General features: G+C 31.0%; 3 protein-coding genes across 11 annotated transcripts; 2 read left to right on the top strand and 1 right to left on the bottom strand.

Annotated features, from left to right (window-relative positions):
- The first annotated feature begins 115 nt into the window (after positions 1–115).
- On the top strand, positions 116–4,347 carry LOC105632550 (protein DETOXIFICATION 24). Of its 4 annotated transcripts, none has more exons than XM_089717923.1 (8): positions 116–564; positions 670–1,211; positions 2,336–2,422; positions 2,524–2,580; positions 3,219–3,457; positions 3,640–3,740; positions 3,892–3,978; positions 4,116–4,347. In XM_089717923.1, the coding sequence occupies exons 1-8, from the start codon at positions 310–312 to the stop codon at positions 4,191–4,193; spliced, it is 1,446 nt and encodes a 481-aa protein (XP_089574049.1). In that variant the 5' UTR covers positions 116–309; the 3' UTR covers positions 4,194–4,347. The 4 variants fall into 4 exon arrangements, with proteins under 4 accessions (XP_089574049.1, XP_037492532.1, XP_020534429.1 ...); XM_012214956.4 differs by having other exon boundaries at positions 123–564; positions 3,622–3,740; XM_020678770.3 differs by lacking the exon at positions 2,524–2,580 and having other exon boundaries at positions 120–564; positions 3,622–3,740.
- A 1,080-nt stretch (positions 4,348–5,427) lies between these two features.
- On the top strand, positions 5,428–9,416 carry LOC105632549 (protein DETOXIFICATION 24). 3 transcript variants are annotated; one of them, XM_020678670.2, is made up of 9 exons: positions 5,429–5,693; positions 5,769–5,980; positions 6,122–6,310; positions 7,023–7,109; positions 7,313–7,369; positions 7,460–7,698; positions 8,305–8,423; positions 8,831–8,917; positions 9,079–9,416. In XM_020678670.2, exons 1-9 carry the CDS (start codon positions 5,460–5,462, stop codon positions 9,172–9,174), a joined length of 1,320 nt encoding a protein of 439 aa, XP_020534329.1. In that variant the 5' UTR covers positions 5,429–5,459; the 3' UTR covers positions 9,175–9,416. The 3 variants fall into 3 exon arrangements, with proteins under 3 accessions (XP_012070345.1, XP_020534329.1, XP_020534330.1); XM_012214955.3 differs by having other exon boundaries at positions 5,428–5,693; positions 5,769–6,310; XM_020678671.2 differs by having other exon boundaries at positions 5,572–5,693; positions 5,773–6,310.
- A 699-nt stretch (positions 9,417–10,115) lies between these two features.
- Positions 10,116–15,848, bottom strand: LOC105632548 (ELMO/CED-12 family protein). 4 transcript variants are annotated; one of them, XM_012214950.4, is made up of 10 exons: positions 15,531–15,848; positions 14,666–14,821; positions 14,482–14,584; positions 13,230–13,336; positions 12,558–12,626; positions 11,490–11,605; positions 11,334–11,388; positions 10,722–10,842; positions 10,464–10,606; positions 10,116–10,344 (listed from the first exon to the last, which is right to left on the bottom strand). In XM_012214950.4, exons 2-10 carry the CDS (start codon positions 14,804–14,806, stop codon positions 10,243–10,245), a joined length of 957 nt encoding a protein of 318 aa, XP_012070340.1. In that variant the 5' UTR covers positions 14,807–14,821; positions 15,531–15,848; the 3' UTR covers positions 10,116–10,242. The 4 variants fall into 4 exon arrangements, with proteins under 4 accessions (XP_012070340.1, XP_012070344.1, XP_012070343.1 ...); XM_012214954.4 differs by having other exon boundaries at positions 10,770–10,842; XM_012214953.4 differs by having other exon boundaries at positions 13,230–13,321.
- Positions 15,849–17,014: the final 1,166 nt, after the last annotated feature.

Genomic DNA, 17,014 nt, shown 5'->3' with positions numbered 1-17,014 from the left:
CAATGGGTTCCTCCTCCTACATACTATGTCAAATCCATAAAAGTTTTTTGTCATTTTATTAGAATGACAAAAAACTTTTGCATGATAAGATTGCGCCTCCTCCTTCTATATGAAAAAATGTGAGTAGAATTGCAGTCATATTAATGAAGGACGGATGCTGGGGGTTGTCACTTACCTAAAGTTTCAACAACCAGTCAGACACTGTATTAAATAATAAAGGAAAATTAAGTGGTTACAATCGCAAATTATATATCATCTCAAAAATGGGTTCATAAATTAGTTTGGTCAGTCGGGCTTTTCTAAGAGACCATGGAAGACTCCATGGAAGATAGGCTTTTGGGATCAGAAGAATACAACACTACTGCTACTAATGATCTAAAAACCAGAATTTGGACAGAGTCAAAGAAGATATGGAGAGTTGCATTTCCGGGAATGGTGGCTAGAGTCACTTCTTTCGGACTCCTAGTAGTAACACAAGTGTTTCTCGGCCGCATTGGCGAGTTAGAGCTTGCTGCCTATGCAATTGAACAAACAATCTTTCTTCGATTCATAAACGGAATACTGGTAAGAATTAATAAGAACTTGAACTTTTACTTTTTCTTGGTCTTTAATGTTTGTTCTTGTATGCAAAAATAGCTTAATGACGTGTCGTTTGCCAATGTTTATCAGATTGGCATGTCAAGCGCAACAGAAACATTATGCGGACAAGCATTTGGCGCAGAACAATATCATATGCTTGGTATATATCTGCAAAGATCATGGATTGTTGATGGTATAATCGCGACCGTTCTTCTTCCTCTCTTCATCTTCACCGCACCAATCCTTATCCTAATTGGTCAAGAGAAGGATATATCACTAATAGCAGGAAAAATCTCGCTATGGTTCATACCATTTATTTATTACTTTGTGTTTAGCTTGACTATGCAAATGTACTTACAAGCCCAGATGAAGAACATGATCGTTGGATGGGTTTCTGCTATATGCTTTGCAATTCATGTGCCCTTGAGTTGGTTTTTGGTTACCAAGCTTGAGTTGGGGATTAATGGCGCAATGGGTGCTGTGAACATTTCTGGTTGGTTAACAGTTATCGGACTATTTGTTTATGTTTTTGGAGGATGGTGCCCTGATACATGGAAAGGGTTCACTTTCGCTGCTTTCACCGATATCTTGCCGGTCGTCAAGCTCTCCATTTCCTCGGGCATCATGATTTGGTGATTTCATACTTCTCTTTTCTAAGAATTGGTGATTTTTCGTTTCTTTTTGGTTTTTGAGAAAAAGGGAATTATGTTTTGGTTTGTTTATAAGTTAATAATTAAGGATTTAGCATTTGAACACGTTAATCTATGTTTATGTGTTGGGATCAGTGATTCGGTATGCTTTTCCTTTAACTGAGAGTTCAATTCACGTGATGGCAGGGCTGGCCATATTACGGTTTCGGGAACCGGAACCATCAGTTCGAACCAGTCCAAAACGTAACCGGAACCGGACCGAACTGAAACTGAAACCGGAGATTTCCCGTTCAGTTCCGGTTCTAGATTTCTAGAACCAGAACCGGCGGTTCCAGAGAACCGGTTGGAACCGGACTGGAACCGCCGGTTCCCCGTCTGGTTAGAACCGCTGGTTCTAGCCGTTATAAACTGTCAGGTTTGTTTTTTTTTTTTTTTAAATTTTGTTGTGAAATCTCTTAATAATTATGTTCAAGTCTTTAAAAAAAATAAATTTAATTGAAGTATTTTTTAATTTTTTAGGTGTATCTTTTAATTTTTTATGTTTAAATATATTTTTTTTAAAAACTGGTATTCAAAATTTAAAATTTAAAATTATGTTCAAACTTTTTTAAACAAAAAATAAATTCGGTTGAAAAATTTTTTTTTAAAAAATAATTATGTTCAAGTCTTTAAAAAAATAAATTTAATTGAAGTATTTTTTAATTTTTTAGGTGTATCTTTTAATTTTTTATGTTCAAATATATATATTTTTTAAAACCGGTCTTCAAAATTTAAAATTTAAAATTATGCGATTCGCCGAAAAATCGATCGGAACCGTCGGTTTGGTCACCGTACCAGAACCGGAACCGAAACTTTTCGGTTCGGTTCTGGTTTCAGTTTTTTTGGAACCGGAACCGCTGGTTCCGGAACTGTGGCCACCCCTACGTGATGGCATAAATATCTATTGAGAGCTCCTTACCCTCCTCAGTGGACTGACTTGCTGGAAATAAGATTTAGTTTTAACCTAGGACAGAAACATGTCTGATTAATATCAATATATATATTATGGGTTGAAATGAACTCAATACTTTTCTGATTATATTTGTTTCTCTTTTTATGTTTGGTAGCTTAGAGTTATGGTACAATTCTATTCTCTTAGTCTTAGCTGGATACTTGAAGAATGCAACCACTGCAATCTCAGCTTTCTCCATTTGGTAAGAATTAATTAATTACTCTTACAATTTGCAAAATTAATTTTTTTAGAAAAAACATCAATTAATTCAGTTTAATCTATCTAACCCTTTCTTTTTTTCAGCCTCAATATCAATGCATGGGAATTTATGATATCTCTTGCATTCTTAGGAGCTGCAAGGTATTATAAGACAGATACCTAATCAATTTATCATCTGAGATACACCTTTGTTGTAGGGTTCCTCCGACACGTGGGATTCACATATATTTGAAAAGAAAAAAAAAAAGAAAACGTATTATTTGAAAAAGAAAAAAAGTTAGGCAATTTTTCTTTGACAAAGTATAAACACATGAATGAGTTATACATGAGTCATTCACTGAACTGCCTATAAAAGGAGGCAGACGAAGCTCATTTAAGCACAACACACACCAGAAGAAGAAAAAAAATGTAGATAGATAGTTTTCTAGTTTTAGGAAACCCTTCCTAAAATTAGGGGAGAGAAAAATAGTGAGAAAATTATTTTGGGGTGTTTTTGAGAAACACTTTGTGTGCCACTATTTTTGTATTACTCTTTTTGTATACTTACTATTTTTTAATAGTGAAAGAATGATTCAGAGTTTGTCCCATGGACGTAACCCTAAACAGTTGAGGGTGAACCACGTAAATTTCTGTGTGTCTCATTTCTACTTTTCCGCTGCATTAATTTTCTCTTAATTCTTTGTGAAGGCTCAACGAGTGGTATCAGAGTTGAGGCAAGTAGTACCTGAAGCCTAACAACCTTAGACTATAGACTAATATTATAATTTGCATATGAACAGTGTACGAGTTTCAAATGAATTGGGGAGAGGAAATGCTACGGCTGCAAAATTTTCAATCAGAGTCATTCTATGCACTTCAACCTTGATTGGATTAGTGTTCTTCATTTTGTGCTTGGTGTTCGATAGACAAATTTCATACATCTTCACTACTAGTGAGGAAGTTGCAGATACCGTCTCAGATCTCTCTCCGCTGCTTGCTTTCTCAATTTTACTCAACAGCATTCAGCCTGTATTATCTGGTAAGTATGTTAAATTATTTAACCGTTATTTTTATTGGTTTGTTCCTCCATGGATGAATCTATAGACCAGGTCCAGGTCTAGACATGATCCAATATATTTGGTAGTGGAGGAGTTAAGGATTCTTCATGAACTAGTAAAATTAATCCTTAATTGATCTGTACAGGAGTAGCTATTGGTGCAGGTCTACAAAATATGGTTGCAATTGTTAACTTGGGTTGCTACTATGTGATTGGGATACCTGTAGGATTTTTGCTTGGATATGTGGCTGATCTTCAAGTCAAGGTAATCAATCAATTAATTAATTAATTAAGATATATATTTTTTTCAAGTATACTAAAAACATAAATTGCTTTATTTTTAAATTTCGATTTTTTTTTTTAAATATCCTTTTTTCATTCTAAAATAGAAAATTGTGTATGCTTTATGTTTACAGGGCTTGTGGATTGGATTGTTGAGTGGAGTGGCCATGCAAACATTTATACTCTCCTTTCTTATTTGGAAGACTGATTGGAATGAGCAGGTTAATTTCTGAGATATTATATATACACACATTAATTAATTAACTTCTAAAATGATAGCTTTTTAATGATCATAATTAAATATTGTCACATAATTAAAAATAATTAATTAATTATAATTTTTCTTTTTCTTTTTTAGGTAAACAAGGCATCAGAGCGTCTCGACCGGTGGTTATTGGATCAATCAAAAGATTCTAAAGACATTAATAATGATTGATGTAAATTTTATAATACTCCTCATGTCTATACCAATATGTGTCGTATTTGTACTTTTTTCATCCTTTAAGAAACTATTTAATTTATCTAATTTGTAATAAATTATTAAGTAAATCGACTATATTATCATTATAAGAGAGAGAAATTTTTGAAAATTATATTTGTCATTTGCAAAGGATAAAAATGAGAAAAGTATCTATTATTTTTAAAATTTATAAATGTGACATTTATTTGTCACCGGAGGAAGTACATATAAGGCTAATAAAAATTATTGAGTTTAGATTATTATTTTCTATTACTTGCTTATGATATGGAAAATTAATTTAAAAAGTTAAAACTTCGTAATTAAAAAAATTATAACACCATAAATTGCATGTACACCCACCAATCAACAAAAATCATACTTGATCTTTACACGTTTTGTATGTGATAATGTGATTTATACTCTATTTTATTAAATTTAACGGTTTTGACTTTTCATAAGAATTAAGAAAATAAAAGAATTACCCCAATTATAAAAAAAAAAGCTTGATTAAATTATCTTAATTAATGCTTATTTAATTGAAATAATATTTAGTACAGGTATCTAGACAAAGATAAAATTGAACTAAAACAATTAATGTTATTTTTTTAAAACAATTAATGTTATTTTTTTAACACAATAATTAATAGTAATTTGATTTTCTTTAAGTGTCATTTAAAAGAAATAAAAGAAATTCAAAACTGTCAAGTTTCACGGAATAGAAAGGTATTGAACTTTAGTATGATTTATTGTCTCGTTCAAATTATAAAATTGTCTTTATTAAATATTAATCAATTTGTTAAACGAGTTTTGGATTATGCAGAGATTCATTACGTGGCGGATGATTTTTAACATAATAAGAGCATTAAATAATAATTCACATGTTAGCTACAAAACCCAATACATTCAATCATGCAAAAAGTAAAATTAAAATACATATAGCCCACACACATATAATTAATTGTCTTAAATTTAGATTGTTGACCAATTCAAATCTGGACCATTCTTTCCCCCTAAAAAGTTTTCCATATACTCTCATAAAGTTTAAATAAAAAAGAAAAAGAATCAGATATGATCAAAAGGGTCGATCTTTATCTTTTTTTTATTCTTTATTATTACTTTTATATTTGGTGGGAGCAGTTACAGTAAATACAAAATTGCACCTAAAGCTTCTAACAAGAAGTGGTTCATGTATATATATATATATAAACACAGTATTCCTTCTTTTATGCATATATACAAGAAATGGAAGAGAGACTTCTTGAATCAGAAGAAAAAGATATTAGTGATTTGAAAAGAAGGATTTGGGTTGAACAAAAAAAAATATGGAAGGTTGGATTTCCTTCTATGTTAGCAAGAGTAACACAATATGGAATGTTCGTAGTAACACAAGCATTCATTGGACGTGTTGGTGATGTTCAACTTGCAGGCTATGCCCTCGTTCAAATCATTACCGTTCGATTTGCAAATGGGTTTCTGGTAAGAAAAATTTTTTGTATTAAGTAATTCCTTAGCTTATATATGGAAAACTTTCACTTATTTTAAATTTTGTAGCTAGGCATGTCAAGTGCAACAGAGACTCTATGTGGACAAGCATTTGGAGCCGGACAACATTATATGATGGGAATTTACTTGCAAAGGTCATGGATTATAAATATGGTAACTGCAACATTATTGCTTCCTGTATTTATTTTCTCAGGAAAACTATTTAAACTTATTGGTGAAGAAGAAGAAATAGCTGACGCTGCTGGATATATCGCTTTGTGGTTCGCTCCAATTCTGTATTTCTTTTGCTTTGCATTTCCTCTCCAAAAATTCTTACAATGTCAACTAAAGAATATGATTGTTGGATGGCTTTCTGCTGTTTCATTTGTGCTTCATATGATCTTGTCGTGGATTTTTGTCAGTAAATTGAATTGGGGAATTCCTGGAGCAATGAGTTCTATGATTATTTCAAGTTGGTTGGTGATAATTGGAGGGGTAGTTTATGTGTTTGGTGGGTGGTGCGGTAATACCTGGAAAGGATTCACTTCAGCTTCGCTTTCTGATTTAATTCCTGTAGTTAAACTCTCAATATCCTCTGGGATTATGCTTTGGTAAGTCCATTCTTCTCCAACTTTTAAATTAATAAGTGGGAAAGTTTTGACTGTTAGTTAGAAAATTGTCTATTTTTATTTAAAAAAAAAAAAAAAAAAAAAAAAAACTTGTTTGCTACTTGATGGACTGACTCATGCAACCTTTTTCAGAGCATCTTATTGTCCAGTTGCAAAAGGATGTATCAATGGTTTCCTGCAAGAATTAGTTAATTAATCTTAATCCAATGGTGAAACACTAATTAGTTCTGATAATACTATTCAACATATATAAAATTTACAAGATATAAATTTTAGATTATATATAATAATGTTGTTAAGCGAAACATCATACTCTCATCCTTTACGTTGGACAGGATAACAATCATAACTCATATGACTATTAAATAATAATAAAGTCTTTTTATATATCACTTACATATTCCAAAAAATTTTTAAAATTTCCATAAAATGTTTAATTTGCAATTTACACTATTTACCATCGATAATATTTGTATTTGAGTAAGTGCAAATTTAAAATCTAATGGCTAATAAAATGCTTTTTGCATAAGAACATCCTTGTAGTAGACAAATTAAAAATTTTTAAACTCTATTTATTTCAACAATTATTATTTAGTTTTTTTTATTAGTTCCATCCTATATATCTAATTACTTAGATATGATGTCATAATTATCCAATATTTGTCTCTGATTTTCCTATGGCTCGCCTGAATAGCTTAGAGGTGTGGTACAATGCTCTGTTAGTCCTCTTGGCAGGATACATGAAAAATGCCACAACTGAGTTATCTGCCCTCTCCATCTGGTAACATCGATCATTCCTCATCTCGTTAGTTTCTTTTTATTTATTTATTTATTTATTGGGAGTTCCGGTGGACGGAAATAATACTACAAGCTCCGCAGTGAACTCCAACCAGACCACATATGACTGGCAGTTTGATTAATTTTTTGAGTTCACCATCTTGCCGATAAACATAATTCCTTAAATGGAACTAAATGATCTTGCAGCCTTAATATCTCAAGTTGGGAACTGATGCTTTGTGTTGGCTTCTTAACTTCCGCTAGGTAAAGCTTTTACCATTTTTGGATGCAGGTAAGGTTTTAAGAGTATATATATATTTATGTATAGGTAATGGTGATTTGGTTTGTGTTTAGTGTGAGGGTTGGGAATGAACTGGGAAGAGGAGATGCAAAAGCTGCAAAATTTTCAGTTAAAGTAATACTGAGCAGTTCAGTTTTGATGGGAGTCTTCTTCTTCGTCATTTGTTTAGCATTTGATCGCGACATGGCTAAAATATTCACAACTAAAGAAAACGTTATGGAAGCAGTATCTGATCTCTCCATCCTTCTTGCTTTCTCAGTTCTGCTCAATAGCGTTCAAGCACTACTTACAGGTATAATATATATTGATTTTATTCTGTTTAAGAATTTGCTTCAATTTTGAATTACTTTGACACTAATTTCAATTTAATCCTTCTTATTTGCTTGTGCTCTCGTGCATAGTGATGTCAATAAGATGAGCCGCTCACGAATTGTTCGAGACTCAACTCAATAAAAACTCGTTTAATAACCTAATCGAGCCTAGTTCAAAAGTTGAGCTACTGAATTCGTTTAATAAGCGAGTCAAGCTCAAGCTCAGTTCATTAGTTCGCGAGCCAATTTTATTAAACTACAAACTTAGCTCATAAACTAGCTCAATAAATTAAAATTAATTAAATCTAGATTAAAACACCGTTGTTTTGGTTTGATAGACTTCGACTGAGCTCAGAGTTTGGCTCGTTTGCACCTAAATTTTAAAGTTAGTTTTAGATTGATATTTTCCAACGTTTTGATTAAGTTAAAGTATTAGGCTAAAATTGAAATAAATTTTTAAACCAGACGAAATTCATAATTTACCCAAATTAGTATAAACTAGTTGATATATTCCTTTTAAATTTGACATTAACTTACTTTTCTCTTTAATTATTTTCATTAACATTATTTAAATTCTTGATATTAAGGCGTGGCCGTAGGATCTGGCAGACAGGGTACGGTTGCTTACATTAATATAGCTAGCTATTACCTTGGTGGGGTGCCAATTGGAGTTATTCTTGGATATGTGGCTCATCTTCAAATAAAGGTAAAGAAATTTCAACTTTTGCCCCTTTTTTTAAGAAAACTTTAATTTTACATTAATAAAATCAGTATGTTAAATTTTTATTAAATTATATTTCAGCCCCATTTTCTGCATAACCAAGTAAAAATTTTCTAATACAGTATTATTAATAAAAATAATAGGATACTGTTTGCTTGGTCATACTTTGGAAATTTTTCAATAATATTCTACAAAAGTTTAGAATTAATGATTTTTCTTTTCGGTATTGGCAAATAAGGATTTTACACATCGACTCCTCAATAATTTTATTAATATAAATTGAAAATCAGCACCATAATATATATATTGATAATATATTTATGATGGTCTTACTTTTCTTGATAAACTCAAATTGCAAGAAGAAATTTATTGTTATTGAATTATTGTTGAAGGGAATATGGATTGGAATGGTAGTTGGAGTTGTACTGCAAGTTCTTATACTTGGGTATATTACAGCAAGAACTAATTGGGATGAACAGGTAAATGTAAAAAATAGATTAATTTTATGTTTCTGATCCTCCTTTACAAAGCATCAAAGAGCATAAGTTGTATTTCCTTTTTGTGAATTTTTAATCACACACATAATAAATTATTGGCCTAATAATAGTAATGTTTTCTCTTGTAATCAATTTTTATCTAGGTCAAAAAAGCATCTGATCGTCTCAATCGTTGGTCCTTGAAGTCTTCAGAAGAATTTGATGATGAAGATTCCATCAGAGAAAGATTAAACGGCTAATCTCTTTATTTTCTAGATAAAATCCGCTTCGATTCAAGTTTAAATTTGGAATCTCAAAAAATTAGAGATTAGATATATGTATGTTACTAAATTAAAACTCATTAGAGATATAAATCTAATAAAGATCATATGTGATTAGGTTGGTCCTCTCATATCTTATAAAAGATGTAAAGTCTCAAGTTTAAAAAATCTCCACTGTAGAAGTTTTGGTGAATGTTATTCAAAGGGTAAGACTTTTTTTTGTTGTGTAGTCTAAAATATTATTCCAGTCTATTGGACCTCCCAAGTATATTAATGTAATATAATACTAGATATATTATTATAATTTAGTTTTATGCATGTGTAACACAAATGTGGGACTTGCCAAATTTGTTGATGGTGTCCTCAATTTTAATTTTTTTATATTAAATACTCTCAACTTCAATGTATAAAGATTATTAGTTACTTTATTGTTAGACTTCTATTTTAATCTTATTCACAATTTAAATTAATTGCAAATTTATTAAAGACAATGTTAATTATATATGACTATCTATATTATCAGACAAATAATGGACTAGTTAACTATTTATTAGCTAAAAAGCATTCTTTTCTGTAATAATCATCTATGAATGTCCATATAAAACTTTTTTACTCTTGCCATCCACTAAAGAAAAACAATATTCTAATATGTGATTTAAATTGAAAGAATTTGAACCTGAAATATATGGATTTCTTGTTGGCTAATTTGTCTGTCTCATTATTGAAATTTATAGGGTATTTGGATTGGAATGATAATTGGAGTAGAGAGAGAGAGAGTATAATCAGCCCGAAGAACTTATGTTTTGAGCCCTTAAGCAAGTTCAGTTCATACTGATAGCATTTCAGCCCAAACTTTCTCGCAGGTAAAGGCATTTCCACGCATCAGTCATCATTGGAAAGACCTAATGAAAAATTGACGATTTGCAACAAAACAAACTGATTGTATACATAAGCTGTGATGCAATTATTTCTAATTCAACTTTGATGTATACAACACTAAATAGAGTATATACTTCTTACATTCTCTTCTTACATTTTAAGATAGTTTTACCCAGTCAACAGATTGTATGCTGGTAAATCTTTTACACTATGGACATCTTCAAGGGCAAGCTCACGTTCTAGCTGCATTCTTGTAGACTTCAAAACATCCTGGGCAAGGTAATATGAAAGAAAAAGAACTATTTAAACAAATTTCTTGTATTAAAACATCCTAGGAAAGACGCATGCCAAATTATTACGCAACATATGGCATTTGGAAATGAAATTACGTTAAATTGCATGTATGAAGCACGCTTTGCAAGCCATTGAGCATCCATCATTTGAAATGCTACACAATAAAGATTGTCAAATGCCATTTCATCCTCTGCAAGAAATTCCAAGAATCGGATTCCTGCTCGAGTGGAAGGCTTCCCTGCAAGTAAAATTTGCCATTCAGCATATCTTGTAACATTTTCACCTCTTTTTTCTTTTGCTAGTGCCACTGTTAAAGAGTATTTCAATAAAACTTCGTTTGGAATATCAAGTACCAGTTTGAAGATCCAACATTTGTACCAACATGAAGGAAATGTTTATACCAGCCACAGCAAATGGATACTCCCATTCAGCTCTGGTTCCATCTTTTTTGTGTAACAATCTTTGGAACGAGTCCTGTTGACCAAATATCAAGTGTCCAGGGTCAATATTAGAACTAAAGAAGAGAGTAATTTTTACTTCATAATAGATAATTCTACTTGGAATAAATAACAGGAAAAAGAAAAGAATGCAAAGAAAAAGGCAAAACTGCATAACTAAATTATCCATCTAGGATAACAAGGCATGAACATGAAAAATCAGCTATTTAAAGCAAGGATGACGGCAAATATTTGTATGAAATGATTTTGAGATTCATCAATCTCTTCAACTTCCTTTGGTTTGTAAAAGAACTGTACTGTCAGTTAAATGGTTATAATAAGTTTGTCAAGGTCCGGAAAATGTTTTCCTCTCTTGAAAATGGAAAATCATTTTCCTTAAAAATGACTTATTCTTCCTTTAACCAAGAAGATATTTGACCAGAGTAATTGGGAAATGCTCAATAGCCTCCACATAATACATATGAGTAATTATTATAGTCAGTTGTCATCCAGAGTAGAGGAACAAACCGGATATTTCTTTGCAAAAAAGATTAGATTCTCCAACGATACAAATCCTCCACCCCTTCAAATAGCATGGAAAAAGTTTTTAATCAATATATATTTGTGGCAATTAACTCAGAATATTACCAGAATCATAACCGGTTCCAACAATCTTCTACATACCGAAAATCAGTTGAAGGGTCTGAACCTTGCCAGCCCATCTCCTTCCAAAGCTCGGATTTAAGAGATGGGAGCTCCCTACCAGGATAAGCCAACCTCCATAATTGTTTAAGCGCTTCCTGGAAACAAAAACAAAATTAATTTCTTATCCAACCTCAAAATACAAAAGCCATTATGCAGTATTTTTCTAATGGCAGTCTGCTCCTGTTTAAGTAGAATCTTTAAGATAGAACTTAATTTTATTCCCACGTCAAACACCATTGGTTGAAGTGGGCCCTTATAAGACTGAAACCTCCATCTTTTTGCCTGTTCCAAGGCTTGATTAATACCTAGCGTCAAAAGCATACCAGGCCACTGTAAAGAGACTTACATCTTCAATAATAGGATAAAATAAGTATAGTAAATTAATGTTTTCTTCTTCACCATCAAAGTTATTCTCTTTCAAATTTAATAAGCATAAATGCATTTCTATCTCCACTTGCAAATATCTAGAGGCCTGAATATGGGGGAGTTAAGAAGGGGAGTGCAGGGAGGGAGATGGAAGTAGTAACTTGGTCTTAAAGGAAAGGTTTAGCAATAGAACAGGAGAAAGCAACCCAAAGGTTTAGCTACATATTTATAGACTCAGTTGTGTGATTTAGCACAACTTTTACTAATGTCATCACAACTGATGTGCAGATCTAGTAAGGCCCACCCAAAAAATCGTTGAAATTGGTGTTCATGCCATTTTGTAGTCCTTACCGTAAACTTTCAACAATCCAAAGAAAAGATGTAAAAGAGAAAGCAAAAAAAAAAAAAAAAAAAAAACAAAAAAGAGGAAAGAGCGGCTTAAGTGAATAGTTTTGCAATTCTGTCGAGGGATTGAAATTTTCACACCAAATTTGTGATTTCATACATCTTCCATTCAATTAAAAGCAAAGGCTGATTCTAATAAGTTGTAAGCCCCCTCCTTTAAATGCACAAGCTGATCTTAATCAGAAACTCAATTCAACAAGCATAAGGAAATAGGAAAAAGGCATAATGACAAACGAAAATTGCAAAATATTAAAATGGGACAGGGAAAGGACTTACTTGATGCTCTATGCAGGAACCATCAAAGGGAACTCCCAGCCTTTGCTGTAGATTTCTGATTCTTGCTTCCTTAAAATAGACCAAGTTACACCATCAAAAATCCAGAAAATATATGACAAATAATGTTTATATTAAGACGTCATGTAATTTGATTAAGACCACATATTTCCAGAAGACTATTGTTTCCTCCGTAGTATCATATTAGTAGACACCATTTGGCTCACCAACGAATTAAAAGCAGTGAAACAAATCAAATATTTTGCACCAACATGCTACACATAAAGAAGACTGCATCTGTTAATCAAATATCCATATAAAGCAATACCAATGCATTGATAGAAGTGAATACGGGAAAAAAAGGATATGCATCCTGTTTATACAAAATTTAAAACAAAAAGTGCGTAACTTGTTTTGACAAGCATAAATTAAATATGAGAAACACCAAAAACTAAAAAGTATTTAAGTTGCCACAGGCCATATGATGATGATGATGAGGATGATGATTTCATTTCTCTTAAACATTACAAAACATATGAAAGAATCTGTACATAGAACATTTCAGTTCTTAAAACTCAAAAACACATGATAGATTTGTTTCCATTTGTTTCCTTTTGGTCATCCGACATGATAGATTTCTAGTGCTATGGAAATTAACCTAATTAATAAAATTACCTGTAAAGGATTAAGGTAAGGTTGAAGAAGCTTCCTGTCTGATCCATTTTGACCAGCAAAAGGCACAAACCGTCCAATGAGTGATCCAGTACCTAGGACAATATTTGCTGAATAAAACACGAAAATACTTAAATGTCCAATAACGGCTTATTTAAGACCATGAGGAGCTTCATATCTGAGAGTCAGTCCATCTATAATACTTTCAAATATTAATTAATATTTTCTGGCAAAATAAATTAATAGCTTACATTAGCAAGTTATCATCAAACAGGAACTTCTGAACAATTCATAAAAGAATAAAATAATCGATGATAGAATAGAAAAAATGGCTACAAAAACGGTACCGAGTTTATCGCAGCATAACTTTATCTAAATTGTTCCTATTTTATTCTCTGGTTGTGAACATTTTTCAAACTTAATCTAAGTAAATGTTTAAAATGCAAACCAACCAAGGTAAATGAAACAATAACAAGAAAAGAACTTTTAAAAGTCTTATTATTAAGTCTCTCACCAAAGCCATGCCATTCTAAATGGAACGATATCTCAATAGCTCATCATCAACAAATAAAGTCTACCATTTATGGTAACTGTCGGATGTTTCAGTAATATATAACACAATTTGACTAGTGAGGACAAGGAATCCTCCTATAAACCCAAAGGACAACTACAAACAAGGAGATGAAAAAGAGGAGAAAGTAACACCCACCAATCAAGTTGGAGGGCATTTTTCCCCTCTAAAAGCTCTAGAAGCATAAGCCCATGTACAGGCAAAAATACACTTTATTCCATCACAAAGTAAAAGACATATTTTGATTTTTGAACATATGTACATTTTTCTCCATCTGAAAAAAGAAAACAACATAACTCCAAAGTTCTAGTATCTTGCCTGCCACCAGAACTCCATTCTAAACCAATAAAAGTCCAACGATTCTTGACACACAAACTGCTACTTAAAAATGCTATAAAGATGCTTTCAATTTATCCAAGCCACTTCACAAAGGACCTTCTTGACTATTCTTTCAAGAAAAAATTATAACATGCAATGGAGTTCCCTAATTAAGCCAGCAAATGTCCTTGATGTAAGTCATTGACCTCTAAACAAAATAATACTTTCAACTACTTAGTCCAAATGCTATCCCTCATCCAATGAAAATGGCAAATAGCTTCTGGTCTCCTTAATACCAAATATCATCTAAAAGAAATACATAAATAATTTTAACTGAATATACCACCGCAATAACAAACAGCATACCTAACCATTGTGCCCACTCAGCAATCAAATGCGATAGTAACAAAGTCCAATGGAGCCGTTCCCTTCTCTGTTCAGCATCCCAAATGTCTTCTAGTGTGATTCCCTGTAACATAGATAAGTATTGATTCCTATATATCTATTTCCTTTTACAGCTTTTCTAGAAACAGTAGCAAGAAACCCTCACCGACGTTTGCATATCATTATTTTCTTGAGTCCCAAGTAGAGGTTCACTGAGACCATCATACCCTGATGAGTCCAAATGCTCTTGCCTTTTCCCACCAACATCCCCGTGATGAAGTCTCCTCCTTACCGTTCTTGCCGACATGAATTAAAGTTAAACCTAGATAAAATTCTCAAACAAATTAAAAACCCAAAAGGGAAAACCAAACGTAATCCAAATACCAAACTCAAAATCATTAACGCATAACTTCAAACATGAATGTCAAAATTTAATCATTGTTCTGAGAACTAATACAAACCTCAAATAATAAATTCGGCAAAAATGGTAAAGAAACTGCCTGAATAATATACAAAAGATACTAATTCTTTGCAGAGCATAATGCCATGGATTGTGCACATCTTGTCAAATTCAGCCCTAATTTCTTTAAATGATAGACTACTCGGCAAGAATAAAGCCAAATTAAAAAACAAAAAAATGAACCCCGAGCCTTTAAGCTATATGAAGCCAGAAAACAATACAGGCAGGTAAATTCAAGTTATCCATGCCAGAACTAAAAGCTAGAACTCAGGCAAATCGCTTAAAACTCTAAATTCATTGTCTTAAGCAAATAAAAAGCAGAAAGAAAAAGGAAAACCCCATACAGCATACTAAATCATCAGAAAACGGAAGACAATAAACTTTCGGTGCTAGTTTTCAATCATAAGAAGCAGATAAGCCCCAATTCAGGAATTCAGCAACTACCCAATACCTAACACCAATAAGCACCTATGTATTTACATAAGGTGTGTGAGATATAAATTAAAATTTCTAATAACAAAAAAGAAAAAAAAAGAAAAGAAAAAAGAAAAGAAAAGAAAAGAAAACTCACCAAATCTCGGAATGACTTATTGCAGACGATTCGTCAAACATACGCTTCAAGCACGAAATGTATGTATATATGTGTATACAGTACCAGAAAGAAAAACTTCGATATTAAGGAATGGAAGAGACAGTAATTTTTAATACCTATATACGCTTAAAAGCGTATACTTTATTGTAATCAAAAGGAAAAATAAGGAAAAAGAAAATATTTTTTTGAGTAATTATTGGGTCTCTTCCATTTCTCTCTGCATCACCTTCCTCGAAGAAGAGAAGGGGAAAGACAGAGAATGGGGAGACCTACGATGTGAAGCCCGCCGAATCCACCAAAATTACCCAATGAACTTTTTTGGTTTTATATTTACTCTTTTTTTATTTTTATTTTTTTATTATTATTTTTTTTTGTCTCGAGATTTTTTTTCTCAAGACATTTTCTTTCTAATTGATGGAAGCTTCAAAAGCTTACTTGGGAGATTTATTGCCTGTGCTGAATCTACCTCCTCGGTTTATATTTATACTAAAAAAAGAAAAAATATTTATGGTTATTATTAGATAATTTACTGATTTCCGCATTTGATTTTTATTTTGTATATTTTTCATCTTCTTTAATTAAAAAAATTTCCTCTTTTTTTTTAAATTGATTTCAAATTGAGAAATATAATTTTCAGTAATTGATTCTCATTAAAAAGATTGACTCGTTATTAATAATTTTTATCAATTTTTTCCAATTAAAAGAAATTCATTGTTTACTAAACCATAATGAAACACATTGTACCTAAATGTACTAATAACTTTTCTCAAATTCAAATCAAATTAACAAGATTTAAATGATTTTTTTGTTTATTTTTCTAATAAATCAAATCAAATCAAATTAATAAATTGTTTTCTTTTTTAATTTAATAGTATTAAATTTTCTTTAATTTAATAATATTAAATGTTCTTTATTTTTTTCCAATAACTAAGTAAATAATTAATAATATTATTTTGAATGATAAACTTTGCATAAAAAACTTCCATTTTTTCTAATGAATAATAAAGTTAATTATTATCATTAATAAAAATTTTAAAATCGTTTTTTGTACTTTTAGAAATTTATAAAGTGATTACGAATGGAATTAAGTTGACACGAAAAATTATATTTTGAGTTATTATTTAATTTTATCTTTTTCAATTTTGATATCAATTGAATTAATATTAATATCAATATTGTTACTAATATTACATTTTTTTTAATTAATTAAATATTAATGATATAAGCTATATTATTTCAAAATTCAAATAATACAAATTTTTAGTTTATTTTTTCTTATAATTAATAATATAATTTAACAATTCATTAATAAAAAATTTAGATTTTCCTTATGCTATTACAAATTGCAAAGTGAATATGAATGGAAAAACTTTCAAAATCATTGTTCTTTTATATATATATATATATATATATATATATATATATATATATATATATATATATATATGCGTATAAAAAACTTA

Source organism: Jatropha curcas, chromosome 2 (genome assembly GCF_041381405.1).
Source record: "Jatropha curcas cultivar XTBG-Jc1 chromosome 2, XTBG_Jcur_1.0, whole genome shotgun sequence".
Classification (NCBI taxonomy): Eukaryota; Viridiplantae; Streptophyta; class Magnoliopsida; order Malpighiales; family Euphorbiaceae; genus Jatropha; species Jatropha curcas.
Note: the sequence above shows the minus strand (reverse complement) of the source record. Positions and strands in the feature narration are given on the sequence as shown.